The 25,904-nt window shown below is 43.7% G+C and overlaps 1 protein-coding gene across 1 annotated transcript in view; it reads right to left on the bottom strand.

Moving 5' to 3' along the window:
• Positions 1 to 25,904, bottom strand: part of LOC143923854 (lactase/phlorizin hydrolase-like) — a 97,492-nt gene that overhangs the window by 19,063 nt on the left and 52,525 nt on the right. Inside the window, exons 12-14 of the mRNA XM_077447776.1 lie at positions 12,176 to 12,375; positions 10,946 to 11,055; positions 2,250 to 2,384 (exon numbers count right to left, since the gene is read on the bottom strand). Of these exons, the coding sequence (XP_077303902.1) occupies positions 2,250 to 2,384; positions 10,946 to 11,055; positions 12,176 to 12,375 (445 nt within the window). The remainder of the gene's footprint in view (positions 1 to 2,249; positions 2,385 to 10,945; positions 11,056 to 12,175; positions 12,376 to 25,904) is intronic.

The raw sequence follows: 25,904 nt of genomic DNA, 5'->3' as shown, positions 1-25,904 counted from the left end.
ATCAAGTGAAAAGCCTCCACCGCACCCTTGGTGCTCGTGTCCCCCTTGTCTAAAAAACTCACCAGAGGTATTGCCCAGCACTCTCGTGTCAGGCAAAAGCGCTTATAGTGTATACAAATGATGATAAATTTCTCCAAGCCACTTCTTATGAGAACTTCACAGGCAAAGGATAGTCACTTATTATCTCAGAATTACCTCAAGGAGACAAAAGAAACTTCCCATAGTGCAATAATGTAAAGCAAGTTTAATAAACGTAAAAGTTTAAAATCACACTCACATGGGTTCAATTAAAAGCAGGCACTTCAAATAGACAATCCACTGGTCAATTCAAAGGTTCTCCCCTCATAAGCATTGGTGAGTATACTGGATGCAGGCTAGGTAGTGTCACATAGCACCGTCTCTATACAAGGTATCTGTGTGGTACCTGACAGCAGATATCTCAAATTGAAAGCAGCGCCAAATAGTGATGTTCAGCCCTTCAATCTGTATGTTCTCCTCCCTCCGCCTTCTATCAACTAGATTACTGTGTGTGCTGGTCACCGTATAGCCACGCCCCCGACATGTTTCGTCCAATGGACTTCCTCATGGGTTTGGCTATCCAGCTATAACAACCCCCTTTTATTTGCAGCCACAGGTGACCAAACACTCCCCCTCCAAGTAACCACTCCCCCCCCAAGTCTTTCAATTGGCCGACGAAATCCCTAGATGGGTGGATCAACGTAAATGTCACCACCCACACCTAACAATCTCTATGTGGGCAAGGGTCTCTCATTAGCCCCCCATTGCTAATATCCCAGTCAGATAAACACAGTCCCATATTGCAAAGAAGGTACATTTAACCTCCCCTTCTACCTCATTATCCGGTCATCATATACCAGTAAGTGTTTTTATTCGTTCGGCGCGCATGCGCGGAACATTCAGGGTCGCTTATGGATTCCGAATGTTGATTGGCCAAGTGTCGGCGACGCTGTCCTCACGCGCGACGCTCAGTGCGCATGCGCGGAACATTCAGGGCCGCTCGTAGATGAAGTAAACTAATTGGCCAGGTCTCAGCGACGCCGTCCTCACGCGCAACACCGCCCACCTCACAAGACCGCCCACTACACCCGCGCCATAATAATACACCCCGGTGCCAATAATGAGCTGCGCAAACGCCAATGATATAGCTTCATAATGGCGAGTGGCTAAACAGGACTTCCCCCCTTCCGTGACCAGCACACACAGTAATCTAGTTGATAGAAGGCGGAGGGAGGAGAACATACAGATTGAAGGGCTGAACATCACTATTTGGCGCTGCTTTCAATTTGAGATATCTGCTGTCAGGTACCACACAGATACCTTGTATAGAGACGGTGCTATGTGACACTACCTAGCCTGCATCCAGTATACTCACCAATGCTTATGAGGGGAGAACCTTTGAATTGACCAGTGGATTGTCTATTTGAAGTGCCTGCTTTTAATTGAACCCATGTGAGTGTGATTTTAAACTTTTACGTTTATTAAACTTGCTTTACATTATTGCACTATGGGAAGTTTCTTTTGTCTCCTTGAGGTAATTCTGAGATAATAAGTGACTATCCTTTGCCTGTGAAGTTCTCATAAGAAGTGGCTTGGAGAAATTTATCATCATTTGTATACACTATAAGCGCTTTTGCCTGACACGAGAGTGCTGGGCAATACCTCTGGTGAGTTTTTTAGACAAGGGGGACACGAGTACCAAGGGTGCGGTGGAGGCTTTTCACTTGATGGACACTTGGCTACAGATTATTTATTTACCAATTTTTTGAACTATTGCCACCATTAGGATTACTGCTTTCCATCAATTTTCCTTGATTGAAGATCTATTTAATTCACTTTGGAATCACTCATTTTTTAGAGCACTATTTGTTCTTGTGTTCATTTTTTATTTATATTGTCACTTTGTCACTTATTCACAGCATTATTATTTGTTTAATTTATATAATATTTTGTTTGATTGCATATTTCTTTTTTTTTTTTTTTTTTTTGGTTTGATTTGTACTGTTATTTCATCAATATTGATTGTATTGCTGACCATTTTTTTATGCACATTTTTTTCACGTGGGGTAATATAGCACACTGCTATTCAACAGTGTAAATTTTGTTTAGCGCCACTAGGTGTCTTGGTTTGCATTTCAAGTGATAGACTTGCTTTCTTTCCACCTTTTGATAGATATATTTCATTAATGTTGGAACAACGACTACAATAATCTCCCTGTTTTGAGATTTACCTGTCTCCTTCGTAAGCCTGAAAATCGAGATCATAGACAGCTCGCGCCGCCAGGAATGTAGTGTAGTGATTAAGGCTAAAGAAATCGTGTGTCCCTTTAATCCTTTTCTTCTCACTTTCTGTGAACTCTGGCAAACTGTGGTAAAAAAGCAAAAACAAAACATTAACCACTTAAGACCTGGACCATTTGGCTGGTCAATGACCAGAGGACTTTTTACAATTTGGCACTGCGCTGCTTTAACTGGTAATTGCGCGGTCATGCAATGTTGTACCCAAACAAAATTTGCGCCCTTTTTTTCCCACAAATAGAGCTTTCTTTTAAAGGTAGTTGATTGACTCTGTGATTTTTATTTTTTGCAATATAAACGTAAAAAGACCGAAAATTTTGAGAAAAAATTATATTTTCTATTTTTTGTTATTACAAAAATCCAATAAACTCAATTTTAGTCATACATTTAGGCCAAAATGTATTCAGCCACATGTCTGGTAAAAAAAGTCAATAAGTGTATATTTAATGGTTTGCGCAAAAGTTGTCACGTCTACAAACTAAGGTACATTTTCTGGAATTGACGGAGCTTTTAGTTTATGACTGCCTATCTAATTTCTTGAGGTGCTAAAATGGCAGGGCAGTACAAACCCCCTCCAAATTACCCCATTTTGGAAAGTAGACCCCCTAAGGAAATTGATAACAGGCATGTTGAGCCCATTAAATATTTAATTTTTTTGCCCCAAGCGATTGAATAATGACAAAAAAAACTTTTTTTTTTTTACAAAAAGTTGTCACTAAATGATATATTGCTCACACATGCCATGGTTATATGTGGAATTGTACCCCAAAATACATTCTACTGATTCTCCTGAGTACGGGGATACCACATGTGGTCGACTTTTTGCGAGCCTAGCCGCGTACGGGGCCCCGAAAGCCATGCACCGCCTTCAGGATTTCTAAGGGCATACATTTTTAATTTCACTCCTCACTACCTATCACAGTTTTGAAGGCCATAAAATGCCAAGATGGCACAATCCCCCCCCACCAAATGACCCCATTTTGGAAAGTAGACACCCCAAGATATTTTCTGAGAGGCATGTTGAGTCCATGGAATATTTTATATTTTGCCACAAGTTGCGGGAAAATGACAAACCTTTTTTTTTTGCCCAAAGTTGTCACTAAATGATATATTGCTCACACATTCCATGGGCATATGTGGAATTATACCCCAAAATAAATTTTGCTGCTTCTCCTGAGTACAGGGATATCACATGTGTGGGACTTTTTGGGAGCCTAGCCACGTACAGGGCCCCGAAAACCAAGCACCACCTTCAGGATTTCTAAGGGCGTACATTTTTGATTTCACTCCTCACTACCTATCACAGTTTTGAAGCCCATAAAATGCCAAGATGGCACAACCCCCCCCTCCCAATGACCCTATTTTGGAAAGTAGACACCCCAAGCTATTTGCTGAGAGGCATGGTGAGTATTTTGCAGCTCTCATTTGTTTTGGAAAATGAAGAAAAAAAAGAAAAATGTATATTTTTTTTCTTTTTTTCAATTTCAAAACTTTGTGACAAAAATAAAGGTCTGCAAAATACTCACCATACCTCTCAGCAAATAGCTTGGGGTGTCTACTTTCCAAAATGGGGTCACTTGGGGGGATTTGTGCTATCTGGGCATTCCATGGCCTCCGAAACTGTCATAGGCAGTGAGGAATGAAATCAAAAATTTACACCCTTAGAAAGCCTGAAGACGGTGCTTGGATTTTGGGGTACCGTACATGGCTAGGCTCCCAAAAGGTCTCACACTTGTGGTTTCCCCGTACTCAGGAGAAGCAACAGAATGTATTTTGGGGTGTAATTGCACATATAACCATGGCATGTTTGAGCAATATATAATTTAATGACAACAAAAAAAAAAAAATAATAATAATGTATTTTTTCCTCAACTTGTGCCAAAATATAAAAAATATTCCATGGACTCGACATGCCTCTCAGCAAATAGCTTGGGGTGTCTACTTTCTAAAATGGGGTCATTTGGGGGGGTTTGAACTGTCCTGGCATTTTATGCACAACATTTAGAAGCTTATATCACACATCACCCACTCTTCTAACCACTTGAAGACAAAGCCCTTTCTGACACTTTTTGTTTACATGAAAAAATATTTTTTTTTGCAAGAAAATTACTTTGAACCCCCAAACATTAAGTATTTTTTTAAAGCAAAGGCCCTAAAGATTAAAGTGTTTCATTTTTTTTCACACGGTATTTGCGCAGCAATTTTTCAAACGCATTGTTTGGGGAAAAAACACACTTTTTATTTATCAATTTTAATGCACTAAAAATCACTATATTGCCCAAATGTTTGATGAAATAAAAAAGATGATCTTAGGCCGAGTACATGGATACCAAACAGGACATGCTTTAAAATTGTGCAAAAATGTGCACCGGCGACAAACTACATTTTTAAAAGCCTTTAAACGCCTTTATAGATTTTACGGAGGAGGTCTACTGCTAAAATTAGTACCCTCGATCTGACCTTCGCGGTGATACCTCACATGCATGGTGCAATTGCTGTTTACATATGACGCCAGACCAACGCTTGCGTTTGACGTTGCGCCTTAGTAGGGGGGGACAGGGGGTGTGTTTTTTTGTTTTTTAATTATTTATTTTGCTTTTTTATTTTATTTTTAAACTGTTCCTTTCATTTATATATTTTTTTATAATTTTTATTGTTATCTCAGGGAATGTAAATATCCCCTATGATTGCAATAGGTAGTGACAGGTACTCTTTTTAGAAAAAAATAAGGTCTATCAGACCCTAGATCTCTCCTCTGCCCTCAAAGCATCTGACCACACCAAGATCGGTGTGATAAAATGCTTTCCCAATTTCCCAATGGCGCTGTTTACATCCCATGAAATCTAAGTCATGAAATGCTCGTAGCTTCCGGTTTCTTAGGCCATAGAAATGATTGGAGCCATTCTGGTCTCTGATCAGCTCTATGGTCAGCTGGCGGAACCACCGGCTGCATTCTCAGGTTCCCTGCTGGGACAGGAGAGCCTGAGAAAACCATGGAAGACGGTGGGGGGGGGGGGGGGACGACATTCCCTCCCACTGCTTATAAAAGCAGTCTAGAGGCTAATTAGTGGCTAGGATTGCTTTTACATGAAAGCCGACCGCTGGCTGAAAAGAATGATACCAAGACGATACCTAAACCTGCAGGCATCATTCTGGTATAAGCACTCAAAGTCCAGCAACATACTAGTACGTTGCTGGAACTGGTTGGGCATATATTGTAATTTTTCTTTTATGCAGCCTGTGGGCTGAACGAAAAAAAAGATATTGATCGGTGGGTATGCTCACCATTAGAATACCTCCCTTCATCCACCCACTTCTAATGGTGGGCTTACATGCACCATTTATATATGCCGAAGCATGGGGGCATCCGCCCCAAAAGGTAGGAGCAAATCGCTCCTCCACCCCTGCTGTCCCATGCTTCGGCATATATGGTCTTTTTTAACTGTGGTGGTGAAATCACCTCCGACAGTGCTGGAGTCATGGCTTTATGTATGGTGGGAGCAAACGCTGTTGCTGTCAAGATAAATAAATCCCACGCTGCAGCCGAATGACATAGCTGCTAAGCAAATGATGGTAAAACAAAGTAACATTACAGTATAACAGTAAGACATATTTAACGCAACCTGTGCCTAAAATATATATATATATGCCGAAGCATAGGGGGCATCCTCCCGCAAAAGTTAGGAGCAAATCACTCCTCCACCCCTGCTGCCCCCATGCTTTGGCATATATGCTCTTTTTTTTAACTGTGGTGGTGAAATCACCTCCGACAGCACTGTTGCTGTCAAGATAAATAAATCCCACGCTGCAGCCGAATGACATAGCTGCTAAGCAAATGATGGTAAAACAAAGTAACATTACAGTATAACAGTAAGACATATTTAACGCAACCTGTGCCTAAAATATATATATATATGCCGAAGCATAGGGGGCATCCTCCCGCAAAAGTTAGGAGCAAATCACTCCTCCACCCCTGCTGCCCCCATGCTTTGGCATATATGCTCTTTTTTTTAACTGTGGTGGTGAAATCACCTCCGACAGCACTGGAGTCATGGCTTTATGTATCGTGGGAGCAAACGCTGTTGCTGTCAAGATAAATAAATCCGCGCTGCAGCTGAATGGCATACCTGAAAACAAAAAATGGGTAACAATAAAACATTGTAGAATAGAATACAGTACAAAGGAGCAGAACAATAGAGAGAGAATAGAGAGAGAGAGAACAATAAAATGACAACTATATTTGTTTTTTTTATTTCATATTTTTTGGGGGTTTTTATTTTTTACTTTTTTTATTTTATTCTTTTTTATGTAACTGTAACAGTTCTAACTGTTGTAACGGTTCCAGCGGTTTGGGTCTCTCAAAATGCGATGGCATCTTGGGAGGCCCTGTAAGCGTGTGCCTAGTCTGTCCAATGCTGTACCCTACTCTAAAACTCAACTAGTGAATGGTAGCGTTCAAAACATTCACCAATGCAAAGACCAGGATTGTCAGGACAGAGGGGACAATAATGACGGGTGTCACGCCTATATCCGCACTTTCTGCAGACATGACATTTTCTTTGGGGGGTTTGTTGGGTAGGGGTATGTGGGAGTACATAAGGATAATGCCTCTCATGCAGCCGGCTTACTGCATTTGGTTGGGGAAGGTGAGGTGGAGCACCGTCTGGATACAGAAGGACTCTGACGATATCTTCCTGGAATTTAAGGAAGGATCCAGTCCATCCTGAAGCTCTGTGTAGCACATGAGCGTTCAGCATAGCCAATTGAAATAAATAAACAGACACCTTTTTGTACCAGCGTCTGGCCTTACGAGCAACTAGGTACGGCGCCAACAACTGGTCATTGAGGTCCACCCCTCCCATATTTTGGTTATATTTGTGGACACAGAGGGGTTTCTCCACAACACCAGTCGCCGTAGGAATTTGGACCGTCGTGTCTGCATGAAGGGAGGTAAGAACGAAAACATTCTTATTATCCCTCCACTTCATAGCGAGCAAATTATTACACCGCAAGCAGGCTCTCTCCCCCAGCCTAAGAAGAGAATCTACAAGCCGCTGGGGAAATCCCCGGCAATTAGGTTGCAGTGCCACATGCTCCAATCTGATGATCAAACAAATGACTAAACAGTGGCACGCTTGTGTAATAATTGTCCACATACAAATGGTACCCCTTTCAGAATAAGGGTGACACCAAGTCCCACACAATCTTGCCAGCGCTTCCTTTGTAGTCAGGGCAGTTCTCCGGCTCTACGTGACTATCTTTGCCCTCATAAACCATAAAACTACATGTATAGCCTGTGGCCCTGTCACAGAGCTTATACACCTTGACCTCGTATCTGGACCTTGACCCCGTATTGGGAATGTACTGTTTAAATAACAAGCAGCCAGAAAACTTAATCAGGGACTCATCAACGCAAACAACTTGATGGGGAGTAAAGAAGTCTGCATAACGTTGGTTGAAGTGGTTTATGAGTGGCCGAATTTTGTAGAGCCGATCGTATGCAGGGTCTACACAAGGACGACAGAGTTCATTGTCGCTGAAGTGCATGAACCGCAAAATCTGCTCGTATCGTGCCCTGGCCATGGAAGCAGGGAACACGCGCATGTGGTGAATTGGGTCAGTGGACCAATATGACTGCAACTCACTCTTTTTGGTTATGCCCATGTTGAGGGAAAGGCCCAGAAAGATCTTAAATTCTGAATTTTTTTTGTCTGGCAAGGGAGGACTGGGGAATAGTGGCGATGTGTTGACCAGCGTACAAATTGTTTTGGTCCACAATAGATCTATAGAGATCTTCGGTGAAAAACAGTGAGTAAAAATCAAGTGGCGTAAAATCATCTGTTTCCATGGGAATGCCGGGTTGCCAAGTGAATGGGGGAAGTACGGGTTCTGCAGAAGTGGTGGTCACCCAATCAGGATTGGTGAATTCTGCAGGAAGGGCACTATGGGCACGACGGGCCTGTCTTTGTCTTCTTCTTGGTGGCAGCGGGGCACTACTTGTGCTTGCCACATCGCCGGCTTGGTACTGCAGTGCTGGATGTATGACCAGGGTGTACTAGGCCGCTGGTGCTTGCCAGTTCACCAGAAGGAATAGTGGCACTAGTACTTCTCTGCTCCATATGAGGGACCTGCCGATCTTGCACATCAACAACAGAAGAAGTTCGGGATCTGGTACGCCTGCCCTTAACAGGGACCACATCTCCGTCGTCAGAGCTATCTGTCATGGAGCCGCTGTCCTCTACAGGATCGTATTCTGAGCCTGAATCTGACAGATGAGTGACTTCCTCTTCACTATCTGTCATGCTCAGAAACGTGTAGGCCTCTTCACTAGTGTACCTTTCGATTTGCCATTTTGGGGTCTAAATTTAGTGGTACACAAGTGAGACTCACAGGTTAAAAAAAACGCTACCAAAAAAACTGTTAGCGATCGCAGGGATCAGGCCTGACTCTGCGAACGCTGCAGTTATGTGTTTAGTGCTTTGTAAGTGACAGTGATCGATCGATACTGCACTTGGGTGGGCTGGGCTGGGCTGGGCAGAGGGGCTAAACGCAGGTGCTAGCAGGTATCTGGGCTGATCCCACTAACAATGCGTTTTTGGGAAACCTAAACTGCTGGGGACGCTAGTATAGCACTGATCAGATCAGATATTGATCTGTTCAGATACTATAGTACTAAGGGAGGTGTATGCTTTGCGCGTGGGTGTTAGCGGTACTGGCACTAACCTGATGCTGCCTGGGGCGACGCAGACCCTATCTGACCCTAAAACCTAACTTATATCACCCGCCGGGTGATCAGGGGGTTAAACCTTTATTAGGTAATAAATGGCGGGTGCCCTGAAACTATAAAAAAAAAAAAAACTAACCAGCGTCACCCGTAACAGTTATATGGTGATCACTGGTGAAAGGGTTAACTAGGGGGCAATCAGGGGGTTAAAACCTTTATGCAGTAGTATATGGGGGTCCCTGACGCTATAAAAAGCTGCGGCGAACCTAAATACCTACCTGCCTAACTAGTGTCACCTGTGACACTAATACATCGATCAGAAAAACGATAACTTAGTGACATGGTGACGGGGGGTGATCACGGGGTTAAACCTTTATTGGGGGGGTTAGGGGGTACCCTAGACCTAAAAGGGGCTAACCCTAACTGCCCTAACAGTTATTGCAGTCACAAATGACACCAATGCAATAATCAAAAAAATAAATAAACTGCAATTGGTGTCACTGTGACTGGGGGTTCAGGGGGTGATGGGGGGGGGGGCTGAAAAGTGTGCCAGTGTTCTACTGCATGTGTAGTGTGTTGGTGCAGCTCACTGATCCTCTCTCCTCGGTGCCAGAACGAAAAAGACCAACACGAGGAGAGATTACTTCACTTCCTCTGCCTGTGTTTACATTACAGGAGAGGAAGTGATGCAGAGGAAGAATTTCATTCGTCAGGAGCGATCGCGAGGGGGTGGCCATGAATGAATGGCCACCCCCTCATCTTGGATCGCTCCTGAACGGATTCCGACCGCCACAGGCACCGGGGGGGGGGGCGATTGGGCCCCTCTCCCGCGGGAAGGCATGGACGTACAGGTACACCAATATGCCTACCCATGCCATTCTGCTGGCGTACATCGGCGTGCGGCAGTCGGCAACTGGTTAAAGGACACTTACAGTATACCTTTGTACAGCTGTCCATGATTAACTTCTTGCACTCTGAGTGCTTTCCACTAAAGCCCCGCACAGAAGGGCAGAATGTCAGGAGACATTTTCCGGTTTAAAAAAAAAAATATCCGAAATTCAGCCCGTGTGTGTGTCAAATTTGCAAGCCAGCATCCAACCGGCTCCCGATCAGCACTCTCAGCCAACTGTAGGGTGTACCCGGCTTTAGTCTCATATGTCCCTTATCCCTGATCAATGATCTGCGCTGTGCTACCCCGCTTAGAACCACATAGCTTTTATCCCAAAAATTGTCACGTCCCAGTTCATTCCTATGTAAAAACCTGCTGCCACAAATGGTGGCCTGGAATACTGCTGTCCAATAGGAATGAATGGGGCTGTGGCGCACATATGCACTATGAAGCAGCCATTTCATGCTGATGTGTTACATGTGTGCAGACTGTACTCAAATGTTATGCGTCATTTAACAATGGTTTATGTGCATACTATACTCATGTGTCATATAACAAAGGTCCCTTCACATACTTTACTCATGAGTTATATGACATGTAACAAAGGTGCCCATGCTTACTGTGCTCTTGTGTCATGTGACATGTAACAAAGGTACCTGTGCATACTGCGCTCATGTGTCATGTCTTGCTACGACTAAGCCCAGGGGTGGGTGAAACGTGTTAGGGGGCGTGGTCTGGGAAGAGGAAAAGCCAAAACTTGCTTTAAAGTCTTAGAATTGGGCAGCTTTCAGAGTGCGCACCTATCTTCTGCTTGTTGTCAATCAATTTGGGTGGGACAGGCCCCTTTGGAGCTGCAACCATCCGTATGTGGGAACCATTGGATTGAAAACATTGGAGCTTTGAGCGACACTCTTATCTTTGTATTAGTTTACAGAGGTCTCTCTGCATACTGGACTCATGTGTCATGTAATCCTATGCATACTGTATTCAGGTGACATGTAACATGTAATGCTCACCGACTTTTTGGCAATCCAAAGGCAAGGCTCCTCTCCCGCACATTGGTCTTCATGACTTCAGGGTAATCCCCTGTTTTGAATATTGGGTATGCAAACCAACCACCAAAAAACTAAGGCAAAAAGTAGAGAACTATTATTTATGTGATAAATATCTATTATCTAAATAATGCAATAGACACAGGACTGGACTTACTATAAGGCCAAAACTGTCTGCGCTGGGGGTTGTGCACTCGCACCCACATGGCTGTCAGATTAGGAGCAGCGGCTGTGTCCATGCACCTTGCTGCATCCCAACTGACATGAATGGGACTGCCTGCACTGGGATACACAGAACACCTGTACATCCCTATGTGGGCAAACATGGCCCTCGCAGGGGTGTACACTGTAGTACACCAATGTGAATGAGGCTGAGGCACAGCAGGCGGAAGAAACAAAAAACATATATTTTGATTGGCTTTTACTAATCACCACTAGATGATCAGTTGTCTACTATAACATTATTTATTTATTGCCTGACTGAAGAAATCATAAAAATGTTCTGTGTAAAGAGGTGACTATAGCTGAGAGATGCCCCAGTGAAATCCAGTACTGGAGGATGGGGGGGGGGGGGGGGGGGTGCTCTGTATCTGATCGGAATATATAATAAAACAGAATGGGATGAATTAAGCAACTTGTAGGCTTGCAATGTGAGAAGGAGCAGGAAAACCTAGTTTACACTTGCAGTTGACTGGGCTGCCCTATGCACAACAAATGTGCCAAAGTAGCTCATCTACCTCTTTTTGGCATGGAGCCAAACATGATTTGACTCCCGATACATGTGCAAAAAAATGCAGGACTGCTTAAGCAATAATGGCATAGTAAGCGTGTTGTGAATTTTGCCATTTTTTTTATTTGCATGTTTCTGGAAATGCGGTCATAAATGCACGTCTCCACCTGCATTCCCGGAACGATTAGATGTGAATGCGGCCTAACTGCAGGACAGCCTGGTCCGTTGGAAATGTTGTAAATCGCCGATTGGCAATCTTACCTGGAAGAAGGAGTGGGTACCTGTCAAAACCAGGTACCCACTCATCCCCAAAAAGTACCAAATGTGGCATTGGAGGGGGGAAGGGTGCAAACAAGTGGAGCTTCCCCTTTTGGGTGGAGCTCTGTTTAAAGCTGCAATATATACAATTTCTGGTTTTGGGTTTAATACCACTTTATTTTTCAAACAGATACAGTACAACGTACCAGCAAGAATCTCTGTGCCGCTTCCACATCTTCCTGCTTGTATTCGTTGATGGGTTCGGCCCAGTCAATGTTGATGGTGAGGGAGATTTGTCCCCCCTGTGTGGCTCTGTATTTGTCATTGTACAAGTGCCAGGCCTCAGCATGAGCCTTTATTAGGTTGTGTCCTGCCACATACACCGAAATACCAGGGGACCTAATGCCTGGTAATGGAAAAAGAACATTACTGATCAACAGGGTGACCTCAAAGCGCATGTATCATTTTATACCAAAGTTTAACCAATGGCAAAAGTTTAGCCTTGGATAGTGTGGTCAAGGGTTATGATACCTGTTTTTTATTTTTTCTTGTGGTCTGTGTTCCCGGGAGATTTACCCTCTATGTTTGTCAATGGAACCACTGCCACTGGGGGGGTGGTTGATTTACTAAAGGCAAATAGACTGTGCAGACTGCAAGAGCAGCTGCTACAGAGCTTAAAGTGGATTTCCGCCAATTTTTTATTTTTTATTAAGTCAGCAGCTACAAGTACTGCAGCTGCTGATTTTTAAAATATGGACACTCACCTGTCCAGGGCGCCCGCGATGTCGGCACCCGAAGCCGATCTGTCCCTCGGCTCTCGGGTACAGGCGCCAAGAATATGGGTGACAGCAAAACCAAAGATATCAGCGCTCAATGGGTTTGGGGTAGAAAAGAGTCTCTGGGAAGCAGCATGAAAAAGCTTAACAGGTTTAATAATTAATGCACATAAGAAAGCAAAATCCAAAGTCAATACAATGATAATGTGGATGATGGAAAGAATAAATGTATTATAAACAGCTTACGGTGGGGTTCCAATAGCAACAAGGAGCTGATGGCATCCACGGGGGGAGTGAGCCTGGCAGTGGGGGGGGCAAGCTCCCTGCTGCACTCGGCTGGACAAAGGACCCCTTAGGCGGCCTGGACTTGTATTCTCGGTGCGGAGGGGGGGAGGCTGCAGGCAGCGGTAAGTTGAAGCGCCGTATCTCAAATGTTAGTGTACAGAGCCAGCTGGTGTACTGACAGGGATCGGGTGAGACTGCGGTCAGATGGCATTCCGCTCTCTCTTGGTGGTGTATAGGTGGGCTTGTGACTGCTCCTGTTGATAGACAAACGGAGTTGCCCTGGTCCAGATATGAAAGCCGCGAGGCAGGAACTGAGATTGGACCGGATAGGCTCATGTGGGTGGCGTCCAGCGCTGATGGGAGCCGAATGGACTCAGGAACCTGCGTGTGCTCGGGACTTTTTTTGTTGCATGTGTTTGGGTATTCTGTGAAGCTTTACCTCATTTACTAAACTCTGGATTAGATGCACTTGCAAAGTGCACAGTCTTTTTGTCTTTAGTAAATCAGCCCCTGGGACTCTTAGGGGTTGATTCACTAAAAGCAAATAGCCTGTGACCTTTGCAAAGTGCAGTTGCACTCTGTGTGTCTACTCCAGAGCTTAATAAATTAGGTAAAGCTTCACTTTGCAAAGAATACCCAATCACATGTAAGGAAAATAAGACAATCAGCATTTTTTTCTTGCACATGATTGGATGATGGAAGTCAGCAGAGCTTCTGCTCATTTACTAATCTCTGGAGCAGCTGCACTTGCAAAGTGCACAGTCTATTTGCCTTTAGTAAAATAATCCCAAAGTAAGGGAAAATACTTTTTTGAGTTGTCAATGCAAAAGAAAGAGAGAGGATGCCTTTACATGGCCACACGTGTTCCAGTGGTAGTTGCCTAAAAGAAGATTTCCTTTACATTAAAGAGATTTCCTCTCATTTCCTGTAGTGTCCAAAGAGCAGAACGTGAGTAGAAATCCAGCTAATAAGTCACAGCAGAAGCTGATCTGCGGGTCCCAGGGGCTCGATGTCCTCCAGCACCCGCCGATCGTTAGTAAAACACAGAGGGGGTTATTTACAGAAGGCAAATCCACTTTGCACTGAAAGTGCACTTGGAAGTGCAGTCGCTCTAAATCTAAGGGGAAGCTCTGCTGATTTTATCATCCAATCATGCAAGCTAAAATGCTGTTTTATAATTTCCTTGCATGCTCCCCTCGGATCTACAGCGACTTTACTTCCAAGTGCACTTGCAGTGCAAAGTGGATTTTCCTTTAGTAAATAACCCTCATAGAACTGAGATATGTAAACAAGGCTTATCTCAGTTTTGACAGGGGAGGGACATCCTGTGTATGCAAAGCAGAGACTAGAATCTGTCTTTTCCCCTAATGAAGGCAGCATACTGTGTGCACAAAAACACTGGCTAGGCACACAGTTAACCCTTTGATCGCCCTAGATTTTATTTTATTTTTTTATTATTTATTTAAATTTTCCACTTATATTAAATACAAATCAGAACCAAATAATAAAAGAAAACATAGGATCCAAAATACATTCATGCCCTTCATATTTCACATTATCCTAGCTTTCTCCCTTTACTTCTCCATTTCTTCCAACACATCTCCCCCCCCCCCTACAGACCCATTACCTCGCTATAAATCCTAGATTGTTTAAAGATTTTCCAGTACTCCCATTTCACATAGAATCTCTTACTTTCCCTCTCCTCCTCCATTCCAAGCCCTTCAATTCTATATATTTCCTCTACTTTTCCTAGCCACTCCCTTACTTTGGGTGCTTCTATTTCTTTCCATTTTCTCTGAATCAGGCTCTTTGCCGTGTTTATCAATGAGCTTGTAAGGGAATTCCTATACTCCTTAATTGGGGTATCTATTGCATGGAAGAGACATAACCATGGATTTTCTGGTAACTGGGTCTTATTTATTACTTCGATGTATCTTATTATTTCTCTCCAAAATTCTTTAATCCTGGGACAATCCCACCATATATGAGCCATACTCCCCGTTTGTCCGCACTTCCTCCAGCATTTCCCAGATTGTCCCTCCTGATACTTTGCCATTATATCTGGTGTACTGTACCATCTTAGGCCTCTTTCACACTGATGTCCCGTTCAGGCCCGCCTGTCAGTTTTTCAGGCGGACCTGAACGGATGCTCCATAGAGGTCTATGGAGCGTCGGATGTCAGCGGTGACATGTCCGCTGACATCCGACCCGCTCCGATCCGAAAAAGTGTAACGGAGGAAAAAGCTATTTTTCCATCCGTCTGCGGATCGGATCGGATGACGACGGGCACTGCGGTCCGTCGTCATCCGATCTCCCATAGAGGAGAGCGGCGCTGTGACAGGTCCGTCCCTGCGCAGTGTGCAGAGACAGACCTGTCATCTCCCTGCTCAGCGGGGATCGGCGGAGTGATCCCCGCTGAGCAAACGGATATCCACGGGGCGGATCAGAACTGATCCGCCCCGTGTGAAAGGACCCTTACTAAGGACTTATAGTTTATTTCTATCATCTTACTATTTTCCCTGGATCTGTGTACCATCTTCAATATTTTCTCTACATTTTGGTTTTCACCCCGTGGTCCTAATTCTTCTTCCCATTTTTTTATAAATGTTGGTATCTCCGCTTCACATTCCCGTCTCAAGATCCTATAAAACTGGGCGATGCCTGCCCTTGGGGGTTTCCCCTCACATATCCGCTCAAAAGCAGTCAGATTTTCTCCATCTCTAAGCGGTTGTGGTCAGGGGCGTAACTAGAAATCACAGGGCCCCATAGCAAAATGTTGTATGGGGCCCCCCCTTCAAACAGCCCCCCCGCCACAAAAAAATGGCGGGGCTTAAATTAAATAGTGGGCGTGGTTTAAAATGCGTGGCTCAAAGGGGGTGTGGTTCGAGTCTGAGATGAAGGAGGAAAGAAGGAAGGAAGCAAAGAAAAGGGATGGAGGGACAACAGGCCCAGATCCTACACCACAATAGCAATATACATATTCCAGAACGTTTAACAATCAACAGATAAAGATACTCCAAACAGCTGGTGTTAGCGCTTCAATAATCCTCACCTGTACCCAATGTGGCCTGCCTGTTCCCAATGCAGCGTGGCCTGCCCATGCCCAATACTGCCTCACCTGTGCCCACTTGTGCCCAATGCAGCCTGTCCAGTGCCCAATACAGCCTTACCTATGCCCAATGCAGTGTGGCATGTGCCCAAAGCACCCTCCCCTGTGCCCAATGTAGCGTGACCTGCCTGTGCCCAATGCAGCCTCACCTGTGCCCAATGTGGTCTCACCTGTGCCCAATGCAGCGTGGCCTGCCTGTGCCCAATACAGCCTCACCTATGCCCAATGCAGCCTCCCCTATGCCCAATGCATCGTGACCCATGCCCAATACAGCCTCACCTGTGCCCAATGCAGCGTGACCCGAGCACAATGCAGACTCACCTGTGCAGAGGGAGAGGCGAGCCAGTGGCGGAACTACCGGGGAGGATGAGGAATGCATACTGGAGCCCTCAAATGGCTGCTGGCAAGTGTGGGGCTGCCTCACAGTGGGGGGGCTCTGGCTCTACATCCAACTCCTGGCATGTCTCTTCCAGAGCTTTCCACTGTGATTTCCACTCACCGACACCTGGCCTGGATCCCTCCTGAATGACTTTACTCAGGACGTGCTGACCGCGCTGGTCGGGACCCCCGTGAGTCCGGTCGTGGGACCCGCGGACTCGATCGCCGCGGGCATCCCCGCGATCGTCTCACGGAGCGGCCGAATGGAGGAAATGCTGTATAAACAACATTTTCCCATTCTGCCTAGCAACTAGTGACGCTGATCTCTGCTCCATGTGATTGGAGCAGAGATCAGTGTACACTAAATGAAAGCCCAACCCCCCCACAGTTAGTAACACACCCCTAGGAACACTTAACCCCTACACTGCCACCCACTGGTTAACCCTTTTTACTGCCAGTGTCATTTACACAGGAATCACTGCATTTATATAGCAGTGATTACTGTATAAATGACAATGGTCCCAAAAATGTGTCAAAAATGTCCGATGGGTCCCCGACAATGTCGCAGTCACAATAAAAATCGCAGATCGCCGCCATTACTAGTAAAAAAAAAAATAATAAAAAATTAATAAAAATGCTATAAAACTATCCCTATTTTGTAAACGCTATAACTTTTGCGCAAACCAATCAATAATCGCTTATTGCGATTTTTTTTTTACCAAAAATATGTACAAGAATACGTATCGGCCTAAATTGAGGGAAAAAAATATATGTTTTTTTATATATTTTTGGGGGATATTTATTATAACAAAAAGTAAAAAATAATGCGTTTTTTTCAAAATTGTCGCTCTATTTTTGTTTATAGCGCAAAAAATAAAAACCACAGGGGTGATCAAATACCACCAAAAGAAAGCTCTATTTGTGGGAAAAAAAGGACGTCAATTTTGTTTGGGAGCCACGTCGCACGACCGCGCAATTGTCAGTTAAAGCGACGCAGTGCCGAATCGCAAAAAGTGGTCTGGTCTTTGACCAGCAAATTGGTCCGGTCTGAAAGTGGTTAAAAATGCAAACACTAATACTGTTAACTTTATAGCTGTAAAAAATAAAAAAAAATAAAAAAAATAAAAAAATCTGAAATATGTAGTAAAGAAAATTCCTACATGCAAAAATGCACTGTACATTACATGTTCTTTAGACATAAATTTTTTTTCAAACATTAGTTTCCTTTGCCAATTCAAATTCAAAAAATTACCATATAACACAAATTAAAAGATCAGCATTTGTAATTTTCCTTTATGTAACCAATGACTAATGTTAGAATTAGAACAACTAGAGAAATGCTGAATGAATGTGCAGTCACAATTGCAGCCTCACCTGTGCAGAGGAAGAGGCGAGCCACTGGCAGAACTACCGGGGAGGATGTGGAGTGCAGTCCAGTATGGAGCCCTCAAATGGCTGCGGGCAAGTGTGGGGCTGCCTCACAGTGGGGGGGGGGGGGGCGAGCACCGCCCGCACTGTCCCCCAGCCAGGGGAAGCGAGGAGAGGAAGAGGCAAGCTGTCTGTACAAGCAGAGAGCTGTAATAGCTTTCATTTGAATGTCCTGTGTTCCCGGGGCTCACCGTCACATAGCCCCACCTCTTGGCCTGCAGCCTTTGATGATGTCACATGTCCCGCATTGGACCGGTGTTCTGTCTATCAAAGACGCCGGGCCAAGAGGTGGGGCTATGTGACGGTGAGCCCCGGGAACACGGGACATTCAAATGAAAGCTATTACAGCTCTCTGCTCGTACAGACAGCTTGCCTCTTCCTCTCCTCGCTTCCGCTGGCTGGGGGAACATGCGGGAGGTGATGCCCCCCTCCACAGTATGCATTCCTCATCCTTCCCACGGGCCCCTCTCAGCTGCGGGCCCCATAGCGGCTGCATGTGCCGCTATGGCGGTAGTTCCGCCACTGGTTGTGGTAGTCTTTTTTTTTTTTTTATTCTTTATTTAAATTTTTCATTTAAGTTGCGTACAAAACATAATCAAGTATTAAAAAAAAAAATCCATAGGACCAATATACATTCATGTCTTTCAATTTTTCACATTATCCTGGTTTTCTTTCTTTACTTCTCGAGTTCTTCTAAAATATCTCCCTCCCACCCCTCTCCCCACCCCTACCGACCCATTACCTCGTTAAAGATCATAGATTGTCTAAAGATTTTCCAGTATTTCCATTTCACATGGAATCTCTTTCTTTCTCTTTCTTCCTCCATTCCCAGCCCTTCAATGCTGTACATTTCCTCAACTTTTCCTAGCCATTCCTTTACTTTGGGTGCTTCTATTTCTTTCCATTTTTTCGGAATCAGACTTTTTGCCACGTTTATTAATGAGCTTGTAAGGGAATTCCTATACTCCTTAATTGGGGTATCTACTGCATGGAATAGGCATACCCATGGGTTCTCAGGTAACTGTATTTTAGCTATTACTTCTATATATCTTATTATTTCTCTCCAATACTCTTTAATCTTGGGACAGTCCCACCATATATGGGCCAAACTTCCCGTTTGTCCACAATTCCTCCAACATTTCCCAGATTGTCCCTCCTGGTACTTTGCCATTATATATGGGGTCCTATACCATCTTACTAAAATTTTATAATTTGTTTCTATCGTCTTACTATTTTCCCTGGATCTGTGTACCATCTTCAATATTTTCTCTACATTTTGGTTTTCACCCCGTGGTCCTAATTCTTCTTCCCATTTTTTTATAAATGTTGGTATCTCCGCTTCACATTCCCGTCTCAAGATCCTATAAAACTGGGCGATGCCTGCCCTTGGGGGTTTCCCCTCACATATCCGCTCAAAAGCAGTCAGATTTTCTCCATCTCTAAGCGGTTGTGGTAGTCTTAAAACGAAATGTCTAAGCTGCAGATACCACCACTCGTTTAAATCCATCCAATCTTTTTCTTTCTGTAACATTGCTAGTGTTTTCAATTTCCCCTCTTTAATTATGTGTCGTAATTGTATATTATCTTGTTTTATCCATTTCCCTCCTATTGTGCTTTTACCTGGTGGAAAAAAATCATTGTCTTTTAAATATATTAAAGGGGAATTATATTTCCACTTATTGTGTTTGTGTATTCCCTCCCAAACTCTAAACACATTTTTTGTGAGCAAAGGTGTTGTCTCCCCTAGTGATCTATATTTTGAAGGTGTCCAAATTTCTCTACCTAAATTTGTGCCTGATAAACTATGTTCTATTTTCCCCCATCTTTTTTTACTTTCTAATTTTGCCCATTCCGCAACCCGTGTTAATACTGCACCTTCGTAGTACTTTTTAATATCTGGGACATTCATTCCTCCCTCATCTTTTCCCTTTTGCAAAGTCTTCAGTGGGATTCTAGGTTTCTTGTTGTTCCAGATGAATTTAGTAATTAAAGAATTTATCATTTTAAAATATACAGGAGGGATATATATTGGGAGTAGCTGAAATTTTTGCAGTATTTTAGGCAGTATAATCATTTTTAGGGCATTAATTCTTCCCAACCATGACAGGGGTTTTGTTCTCATTCTCCTTATTTATTCTCTCAATTCTTCTAAGAGGGGGATATAATTTATTTGATATATTTTTTTCTATTGTTGAGGTCAGTTTAATCCTTAAATATTTGATTTCCTTCTGCCATAGGAATGGGAATTCCCTCTTAATGTCTAGTTCTTCTCTTACATTTATATTCACATTTAAGATTTCTGACTTATTTGGGTTAATTTTGAAATTAGATATTTCCCCATACTCCTGTAAGGACTTTAACAAATTTGGCATGGATATTCGTGGGCTAGACACATAAAACAGAATATCATCCGCAAATGCGGCTACTTTATGTGTTTCCCCCTCTATCTCCACCCCCTTTATATCTGGGTTTCCCCTTACTGTCTCCAGGAGTGGTTCCAGTGCCAGAACGAACAATAGTGGTGACAGCGACACCCCTGTCTAGTCCCATTGCTCATTCTGAAGGCTGTTGATAATACCCCATTAACTTTTACTGCTGCCTTGGGGCTATTATAAAGCACCTTTATCCAATTCAAAATTTTGGGTCCAAACCCCATTCCCTCCAGAGTACCCATCATGAATCCCCAGTCTACTCGATCAAAGGCTTTTTTAGCGTCAATTGATAGGAGTAGACTGGGGATTCTACTCTCCTTCATCCTCTGGAGCAGCAATATTGACCTTACTCCATTATCTTTTCCTTCTCACCCACCGATGAATCCCACCTGATCTGCATGGACTAAACTTGGCATCAACTTCTTTATTCTAGTGGCTAATATTTTTGCAAACAATTTAACGTCTGTATTGAGTAATGAGATTGGTCTGTAACTTGAGCATATTGTATTCTCTTTTCCCTCTTTCAGTATCGTGGAAATTGGCGCAGTGGAGGCCTCCTCGCTCAGTCCATATTTTGTATCTAGTCCATTGTAATATGCACATAGAATTGGAGCTAATATGTCCCCAAACTTTTTTAAATATTCTATTATATAGCCGTCAGGGCCTGGGCTCTTTCCTCCTTTAGTCTCTTTTATCACCTGGATTATTTCATGGACTGAGATTGGATTCTCCAATTCCTGCACCAGTTCCCCCGGTATTTTAGAAGTATTTGCTTGGAGTATACATTCTTAAATTTTTCCCCTTCTCTTCATCTCTTGTTTTTCTGTCTCTTTATTTCTCACAGAATACAGCTGCTCATAATATTCCCTAAAAACTTCTGCTATGTCCTTAGTTTTATAGACCAGCTCTCCCTCTTTATTTTATATTTTCTCTATGCAATTCTTCGATCTTTTTTTCCTCAATATCTTTGCTAAGGTCTTACTATTTTTATTACCACCATAGTGTCTCTCTTTAGCGATCCTATTATATATCATCCTCATTTCCTGTTCCATTAGTTCCCCTAGTTCCTCTCTTTTAATAACCAATTTATGTAATAGGTCCAAATCCTGACCTCTTTCCCTACCATTCGCATTTTTATGGTCTTGCTCTAGTCTATGAATTTCCTCCCTCAACTCCCTACTCTTTTTAATACCTTCTCTCTTCCTATCTGCTCCTAAAGAAATATATATCCCTCTTATATAAGCTTTATGTGCCTCCCATACAATATTTTCCATATTCTCTCCACGTGAATTAATAGAGAAAAAAAACTCCAATTTCTTTCTAATTACTTCCTCGCCTTTCTCATCCAGTAGTTCCCTGTTCAATTTACAAGAAAATATAGGTTTCTGAGATCCTGGGATTTTAATCTTCATACATATTGGGGAATGATCGGACAGTGTTCTAATTCCTATATCTGTAGAAATCACCTCATCCAAAACTCTATGTTCCACTAACCAGTAGTCAATCCTAGTGTATGTCCCGTGTACAGGGGAATAGAAAGAATAGTCTCGTATCCCCGGATGCAGAGTTCTCCACACATCCATAAGCTGAAACTGGTACAGCCTATGTTTTATTATTCTCCTCTGCTCCTTCCTTATCCCCTGCACACGGGACGAACTATCCAATTGCGGGTTCATACAGAAATTCATATCTCCAGCTATGATCACTCTCCCTCTCTTAAAGTCCCATAGTTTCTCTAGTATCTCTTTCAGAAAGACTGTTGGGCTTCTATTTGGGCAGTATATATTAGCAAGGGTATAATCTACTCCCCATAATTTCCCTTTTAAGAAGAGGAATCTAACCTCCGGATCCACTAACCTTTCTTCTATTTTATGGCATACCTCCCGTCCTATACCAATGGCTACCCCCTTTGAATTCCTTGAGATTGAGTCTCCATAAAACCACACCGGGAGCCTAGGAAAATATATTCTAATCTTACTTTCATAGGATAAATGAGTTTCCTGTAAGAACACTATACCTGCTTCATACTGTTCTATTTCTTTCAAGATTTTAAACCGTTTTGCTGGTTCATTTAACCCCCTCACATTGTATGACAAAAAGTTAACTATGGACATAGGTTTTTAATCAGGTTGATTTTCTCACTTAATGAGGTCCTAGGCTGTCAGGGTCAAGGGGTGGTGATGACGTGACGTGGGAAGGCTGGGGGAGGAGCCCGAGACGGTGCCTGTGGGGGCGGAAGGGGAGGCAGGAGATCCATGGCGGTGAGTCCGACGCCAATGCCGGTCAGGAGGGAGAAAGCACCGCGCTAGGGGACCACACATGGAGGGATCCCGTGGACGCCTATACCCCACATTATAGGATTCGGAGAACAAGGGGGAGCGATGGCCGGGGGTGACAGCAGCAAAGGACGCTGGTGATGCTGAAACTGAACGGGGGTAAGTAAGAGATATCCCTGGTTCAGTCTAACAGCTGCTGCAAGAGACCACCTGGTCCCAGGACCCCAAGAGTACCTGGTTGTTTTGGCCTCCCTCCCACCACACCTCTCCCTCCTTCTACCCCCCTTGCACCCCCCCTCTTACCTCTGCCCCTGTATGCTATCCTCCTGAGTCCCGAGTGTGACCAGTGCTGCTGCATTGTGCATTGTGCCTGCTGTGGAAGTCAAGAGATCTAGTGAGTAGCTGAAGGAGAGATGCAGCAGCTGGGATGGGCTAAAGGTTAAAGACTGGAGAAATTTAAGAGGTTTTGATGGAGTGGTGGCTTTTGAAATTATTGAACTTATGAGATCTACTGAAATCAACTGTAAGAACTGTATGAATAAGGGGATCTGTTCAAATGTCAAAAGTCGATGACTGCCTAAAATCTTCAGATGTCTTTGGAACGGTTCAATTGATTAATTGCTGGAATTGTTGGAATTGCTAAATAGATACCCGAAGCAAGCACTGAGTACTAAGATCATTTAAAGACTCTGTTTTGATATAGCTCAGTGCTGGTTCAAAATGTTATGAACTATGTTATGAACTATGCTGTGGACTATGTGATGAACTATGCAATGAATTATGCGATTAGCTCGGATGCTATGATTATTAAAAAAAAAAAAAGGGGGGGTCGGTAGTAGTGCTGTAAAATCGCCAATTTTGCTGAAATCTGCAGTGATTACCTGAATTAACACCTATTGGAAAGAAACTTCCCTTGCCTGTGTTGGATAGCTGCTAAATAGACATTTTATTATGGCTGAAAATAGAGCAGCAAAAATATAAGGACATCTTTTTTTTCCTGTTTTTCTCTCTCACGTTATATAGAAACCAGGAAAAAAAAAAGGGGGGCGAATGATCCTTTCTGCTCTGGTGCTTCAGTAAAATAAGTAAGCCCTTGTACACATGGTCAGAGAATCCGTCGGAATGTGTCCGATCGGACCGTGTCGTGGGGTAATAATCCGACTGTGTGTGGTATGCATCGGACTGATTCCGCCCGAATATCCGTCCGACACAATTTTCCAACATGTTGAATGAATGAATGAATGAAATACTTGTATAGCGCACAATGCGAACTGAATCGCCTCTAGGCGCTGTGGCGAGCTTTGATCATCTGCTAAAAGAGGAAGGTCTTGAGTTTTTTCCTAAAAGCCAGGTGATTTTCTTCCAGGCGGATGTTGATTGATAGAGCATTCCATAGCCGAGGCCCTTGGACAGCGAATCTCCGATCCCCCTTGGATTTATACAGGGCTTTGGGCACGAGGAGGAGGTTTTTGTTGGCTGATCGAAGACTGCGGTTTGGTGTGTAATGATTTATTTTCTCCATTAGGTATTGCGGAGCTTCTCTATGCACGCATTTGTGGGTGAGGCACAGGGTCTTGAACGTGATCCGATTTTTTACGGTTAGCCAATGTAAGCTCCTCAGTGAAGGAGAGATGGATTCCCAGGGTTTTTTTCCTGTTATCAGCCTTGCCGCCGTGTTTTGGATCAGTTGTAATCGCGCAAGTTGATATTGTGGTAATCCTATGTAAAGCGAGTTTGCGTAGTCCAGTCGTGAATTAATGATTGTTCCAACTACCACTGCTTTGTCATTCTTTGGGATAAAAGGGATGAGTCTGCGAAGCATGCGCAGCAGATGGTGAGATTGACTGACTACAGATCCTATTTGCGCATCCATTGACATTTGTGTGTCTAAAATAACCCCGAGACTCTTCGCTTTGGTCTTTGGGGAGATAGTCTGCCCAAAGACGGTTGGTGGAGACCAGGAGGTTTTGGTTGCGGGCTTATGATTTGGGTGTAAGATAAGAAGCTCTGTCTTTGATTCGTTCAGCTGGAGGGAGTTAGTGGTCATCCAGTCCTCTATTGATTTGAGGCAGTTTTCAAGTTGTTGTTGGTGATCTTTTTTTCCATTGATCCGGAAATAAAGTTGCGTGTCGTCAGCGTAAGAGTGGAAGCAGAGATCTGAGCATCTGATGATTTGAAGGAGTGGGCCAATGTATATGTTGAAGAGAACGAGTGACAACGGAGAGCCTTGAGGGACTCCGCAGGTGACTGCCCGAGTTTCGGAGAGGAATTTTCCTAGTTTCACTGTCTGTGACCGATTTCCTAGGAAGGACGCGAACCATTGGAGATCTATGTCTTGGACTCCGGCTACTTCTGTGAGGCGGACGAGTAGAGTATTGTGATCTACTGTATCAAACGCTGCACTTAGGTCTAGCAGTACGAGGAGACACGGCTCTCCGTCATCTGCTGCTTCGAGGGCGTCATCTCAAATCTTGGGCCCGGGCGGAAGCCTGATTGCAGGGGGTCCAGGAGTTTGTGAGTATCCAGGTGAAGTTGTAGCTGATGTACTACAGCTTTCTCCATGATCTTAGAAATGGTGTTGAGGCTTGTATTTGGCCTACGGTTGTTTGGATCCTGAGGGTCCAGGTTTGGTTTCTTGAGTAGAGGTTTGACGATGCCTTGTTTGAGGATGCTGGGAACAATCCCTTCGTGGAATGATCGGTTTATGAGGTGGGTTATGGTTGGAGCCACGATGTCAGAGCATTCTTTCAGTAGTTTTGTGGGGATGATGTCAATAGGTGAGGTACTGTCACGCAGTTTATTAATGATGTTTTTTGCGGTGTCTACGGTAATTGGGGATAGTGAAAATTTTGGCGGTTGCGGTATGTTGGTGCAGACATCCTCTTTATGTATTTGCTGGCTGAGGTTGGATGTTTTCTTCTGACAAATTGTTTCCCTGATGGTTTTGACTTTATCGATGAAAAAATCCGACAGTTTGTCACAGTAATCCTGGGATTCGCTTTCTGGGGGTTCTAGGCACACCGGATTCATTGATTGAATAACCAGTTTAAACAGTTCCCGTGGTTGGTTTGCAGCCGTTGAGATTGTATATGAGAAGTGGTCCTTTTTGGCTTTGAAGATTGCTTTCCGATAATTCTCTGTGAGACCTTTGTAGTTAAATAGGTTTTCCTCAGTGGGATTTTTTCTCCATGTTCTTTCCGCTCTTCTGCGTTCTTGCTTTAGTGCGGAGTGGGAGCTATTAAACCATCCAG

This window comes from Lithobates pipiens, unplaced genomic scaffold (genome assembly GCF_037356315.1).
Source record: "Lithobates pipiens isolate NorthernLeopardFrog02 unplaced genomic scaffold, aLitPip1_a1.2 Scaffold_22, whole genome shotgun sequence".
In the NCBI taxonomy this organism is placed as follows: domain Eukaryota; kingdom Metazoa; phylum Chordata; class Amphibia; order Anura; family Ranidae; genus Lithobates; species Lithobates pipiens.
This window is presented reverse-complemented; position numbering and strand designations above follow the sequence as displayed.